General features: G+C 37.9%; 1 protein-coding gene across 1 annotated transcript; it reads left to right on the forward strand.

Annotated features, from left to right (window-relative positions):
- Window positions 1-419: 419 nt before the first annotated feature.
- On the forward strand, window positions 420-1006 carry LOC148865474 (uncharacterized). Its single transcript, XM_088980277.1, has one exon. It carries the CDS (start codon window positions 576-578, stop codon window positions 837-839), a length of 264 nt encoding a protein of 87 aa, XP_088836403.1. The 5' UTR covers window positions 420-575; the 3' UTR covers window positions 840-1006.
- The last annotated feature ends 4429 nt before the right edge of the window (window positions 1007-5435 follow it).

Genomic DNA, 5435 nt, shown 5'->3' on the forward strand with positions numbered 1-5435 from the left:
ACTTGTCTCCAGCTTTTTCCTAGGATTTGGTTTTGTTTTCTTCGTTAGACGAACTAAAACATAAATTTTCTTCACATTGTTCTATAGATAAATTGTCTCATAGTTCCTTAGCATATACTTATACAAAGGTTTTTCCTTTTTTTGGTGATGAATGCCCTTTTTTAATTAACTTAATGGAGATTTTTTTTCTTTTCCGACGATTTCACAGGTGAGATAGCAGAAGTATTTTTCAACGACAAGCAATGGAGTTATGTTTGGGTTAGTTACGTTTTAAAGGAAAATGGCAAAAAATACAAAAATAAAACAGAAAAAAATAGAGCAAGTTTAAGGGGTATTTTAGTAATTTAATGCCTTCCGTTATTTAATTTAACGGCTGAAGGGTATTTGTCCGTTGGGCCAACGTAAAATTTCAGGGGGTATTTGTCGCGAAAAAAATTGCCGGGATCTTTGTCACTGACCATGGGGATCTTTGTAATTTACCCCTTTATTTATCAAAAGAAAAGAAAATTGATTTGAGCTTCAATTCTAAATTCCAATTATATTTCCGCGAGAGAAAACCAGAAAGCAGCAGAGAAATGGCCGCCATCACCAGCGCAGTGATTGCTATAGCTGCAGTGATTCTTGGCTGGATTACAATTGAGATCGCCTGCAAGCCCTGCCTTGAGAAGGGAAGGGAAGCCATAGATCGCTCCCTAAATCCCGATTATGATCCCGACGAAGACAACCCAAATCAATCCATTCGTGCTCCTCTCAACCCCAATACAAATGTGGATCCAGTCATAAATGCAAAAGATGGTGCCGTTGCTGCGACGTCCACCACCACTATCAAGATCGTCTGAGCATATCCTAGTTCTCTCCTTTGATCTGGTGTGTGATACGCAAAACGCCTTATTCCATACTACGTTTGTCCTGAGTTTATGTTTTCTGTCAAATGGATTTTAGATATGGTGTTGCTTTAGATTGCTAAATGAAATCGTACAGAAATCGTGCATCATCAGACCAGCAATTTCTCGCTTGCCTTCTGCTGCAATTTCAATCTTCACACAATTATAAATAACTGATGTTATTCATTAGACAGCATTGCAGTTTTTCCTTAGGTAGCAAATGGAACATTACGCTTTCATCCCAAAACAATGCCATTTGTGCAGAAATCTTTAACTCTGTTATGTTAGAGCCCATAATTCTTTGGTATTAACATCAAAAGGCCTAACCAAGATCAAATTATTAAATTGTATTAACTAAACTTACTTGGTTTTGGGTTCTGCTATTGAAATTTCAAAATGAAGTTCGGCTTCGGTCAGTGCAAGCCGAGCTTTTCAAAATGGGAATATTTATCAAAGAAAAATCAAAATGGGAATTGTTGCAGCATATTTCATTCAGCTACTCCATCCTCCTGAATCTTTGCACCTTGGTTGCCAGCATCAAGGTCAATATGGTCTTGTGCTTCTTCATCAGTACCTTATCATCTCCATCTGCATGGAGAAAAAAAGGTAACAATGTAGAGGTAATCTCTAAAAAGCAGAACATGCCCATCCAGAAAGTGGGAGACATACCCTTACAGAAAGTGGATCCATTTGGTGTATTATGGAGGAGGTCCTTTAGTCAAAATAGATATAATTGAATTGTTTTCTTTCTAACAGGTATTTTGGTGGTGATCGTTGTTTCTTGTAAACAGAGTATGCTCAGTAGATTTCATAATATTGAAGACTAACCTTTGTCTCATAACAAGGTGCAAAATGTTCTTGTTAGATTTCAGAACTCTTTGGTCTGATCCAAATTAGAGGTCATTAATAGGTGAAACTTAATCGTTAAGGAAAGTAATGCACCACTAGACTAGACACTTGGCAAATTTTAATCTTACCAACTGGATTGGTCTCTAGGAAGTGAAAAACTGTTGAATAATTCAATTCAGCATCATTCTTCAATATGTTAGAAAAGAATCAACAAACTTTGTGCCATACCAGTCTGCCATGGCATGTGATCACCTGTATCATTCTTCAAAATGTCAACATTTTCCCACCTTATATTTATTATGTCAAGGAGTTGAAAATGATGCATTCACAATTTTTTTTTTCTTTTTTGTTTCTTTGTGGGGTTTCACAAAGAGGGATAGCCCATTCCCCATCCCCTTATCCCAGGTTTCTGCTACGAGTCAGAGATCCTACCAATTGAGCCACTATCAGTTGATGATGCATTCACAAATATAATAATTGATAATTTTTTAAAGGATAAATAGGAAAGGGAGAGATGCATTATTGTTTTTTTGGCGTACTGACCTTGTTATGAGTTTTGCACATTTTGATGCAACTACATGTCACTTGTTTTGACAATTTGATCAGAATTCCCTTTACAGACTCAAATTCAACATTAGCACTGGATTTTTGCAAAACCACTTCCTTAACCCATACAGAAGAGGTGGAACAGACCATCTTGTTAAGAAAAGATAAACTAACTGTCAGAACAAGGAGAGGTGAAGATGAAGCTTGTATACAAAACCCTATACCATGCAAGAAATGTTGCAGAGTTTAGTATTGTGAAAAGCATCTTTTGTGTTTTTAGTTCTACATTAAAAGCACCTAAAAGAGAAGACAAAATCTAACTTATAATTTATATACCAAATTAGAAATTGCTTACAATGTTCAACCTTGCTCCAATGAAAGCTTGAATTAAAAGAAACTCACCTGAGGCAATATAGAGCAGACAAGTTCATCCAGTAGATCAGAAATGGATTATCCATTTTCCAAGTAGATGTGCAGTACCTTCTGTGTTATCTCCCACTGAAAAGGTCAAGAAAATAAAGATAACTTAAATCAAGTAGTAAACAATGGTAGAACTACAAAAGAATTAGTTATTCCAATATTTTCTCAATGAAAGAAAAGCTAGATTCCGGAAGAATAAATAGTAGAAACTAGGTTTTCAACAAGAAAAGACAAAGTCTTTTCAGTTTGGATACCTCCCGAAGCTGGGTTTGTCAGCTGAACTTTGATGGAAGTTGTTTTAGGAATCCAAGGCCATCGGGAATAGGGGGAGTATTCAAAAATGAGGATGGCCACATTATTGCTTTATTTTTGGGACCTTTGGAATGGGTGACTCGGTCAATGCTGAGTTCCAAGCAGTATTACAAGAGGTACAGTTGGCTATAAATTTGAATATTAACAAATATTATTGAAGGGGACTCTAAGATTGTGGTGGGGTGGTTGAAAAACCCAAGTGATGCAGCAAAATGTAAAACCTAGGGCTGTCAATGGGTTGGGCCCACCTGACAGACCTGATGGACCTGAACTGATTGGGCCCGTTCTGGTTCCAGAAACTGGAATTGACAAGTCAGTTCTCGGTCCTAATATAGTGTCTCGATTAGTATCAGCTCAGAATCGGTCCACTCAGTCCCGAACCGATTCAGACCTGATCCAGGCTATGTTCATATAATACATATATATAATATACATCAAATAAATTATATATATATATATATATATATAATATACATATAATATATATAATATTTAATATATATTAAATGTATTTATTTATTATAATCGGGTCTGTTGGGTCAGACCCAATTATCTTGAGAACCGATCATTTCGGTTTGGTTTCGGGTCCTCAATATTTCCTTTCGGGTCAGTTCCAGTTTTAGCTAGTCCCGGCCCAGGACCAACCCATTGACAACACTAATAAAACCTAGTAGAAAACAACAACAAGAAGTGTTATCTTGATATGAAACTGTATGGTTGAAGTTGGAATGAAGAAAAGTGACACCCTAACACGGTTTGATAGAAATACCCCCACTTAAGTGAATATGACAGCCACATGACTCAACTTAAAAATAAAAGACTAGGACACTAACAAGCAGCTATAAAGACCATATAAGTTACATAACTCAAGAAAATAAGAAAGCAATGCATGAACAACTAACTTGGCCTCCCTATGAACCTAAATACTAGTGGGGTTACATGTGGTCTCTACATGCTCCTGCATCAACCTCCTGAAGTGATGAGATATCCATCATATAGATGGCCGAACCCTATAGAAGGTTGGGCGAAATTTAAAAAATTTCTCTCTTTCCCATGTGGGAATCACATTCCCTATTTCAGAAAGCTGTCTTTTCAATGGTCAATCTTGAATCTAAACCAGACTAGATTTGAAACCAAAAGGGAGTGGAGGGTTATACCTGATACGAAGTAACAATAACCTCCAAAGGTGTTCACGCCCAAGGAAAGATCCAAAGACTGCTTCCACCGATGATGACATGATGCAGGATGAAGCAGAATCAGCAGGATGACTCTTCAGCAAGAACCTGATTCTTCAGCAAGAATCTGATGTAGGGCGAGTGAGCACAACTTTAGATCACCTTTTCTGCCAAAAGGTGATATCAAGAACCCTTTCTTGATCACTCCTAGAGTGGAGATCGAACTGGTATGGCGACAAGAGTAGGAAAGAGAGTAGAAAACATGAGCAATCAAACTGTAGGTTCTTCTCTCTTTGTAACCTCTGAACTGAATTGTGTATGTCAATTGGAGGTTCTCCCTACTCCTCTATTTATAGCCTTTAAAGAGAGCATCTCATAATCCCATTAAGAGTTTCCCAATCCAAATCTTCTATTTGGATTTGAACTCTCTTTAAAATATAAGGATAACCCCTGATCTTATCTCCAGATAAAGATCAGCCCTCCTAATCTAATTAGGAGTTTCCTGATCCAAATCTTTATTTGGATTTGGACTCACTGAGTGGATAGGGATAATCCCTTATCCTATCATCCCTTATCCTATTTGTTGATCTAAATCCCAGAACCACCCCACTTTAATTAATCTCATTAAGCCAGTTCAAATTGGGCTTTAGGCCCATTAAGTCTATCTGCTCACTTAACCTCCAAACTGCTGCCCAGTTGGATATCCTTGTATTGCGTAGGACCCAAACATTGATCTACACATCGGCCACATGGGTTCAGCCCAACCACTGTTACAAGGCCTGGCCGAATTCACTGTAGGAGACAGTGACATAGCAACGGGCTATGTCCTTCTGCCGAGTAGAATGATTCTGCTCTTCGTACATCGTCTTTAAACTATCCAATATGTCCTTAGCTAGTTCGATCTAATCGAACTACCTCTGTATTGGATTGTCTAGGGAGGTAATGACATAGCAGCGGGTTAGGGAGTTTTTATCCTCCCAATCTTCAAATTCCCTCTTATCTCAATGACGAAAATGGCGAAATGTCTCTGGAAATTGGGAAATCACATGGGATGCGTGGAGCCAACTGTTTCAACTGCATAACCCCATCACCTTTCTATGACGGATCATATCCACTCATCATATGAGTCTCTTTGGCCTCTGTCAAGCAAGGTTTTGAGCTATTTTCAAGTAAACATTTCTGTCCAGTGAGTGTTCACCCATCATATTCAGGTTATGCCAAGGTACCGTGAGAGAGTTCCCATTTTCTA

Source organism: Nelumbo lutea, chromosome 3, assembly GCF_056320005.1.
Source record: "Nelumbo lutea isolate HS-2025 chromosome 3, American lotus-T2T, whole genome shotgun sequence".
Lineage (NCBI taxonomy): Eukaryota > Viridiplantae > Streptophyta > Magnoliopsida > Proteales > Nelumbonaceae > Nelumbo > Nelumbo lutea.

What these genes read in the sequence shown, in the direction of transcription:
- LOC148865474 (XM_088980277.1), top strand. Translation starts at nt 576, where the DNA reads ATGGCCGCCATCACCAGCGCAGTGATTGCTATAGCTGCAGTGATTCTT.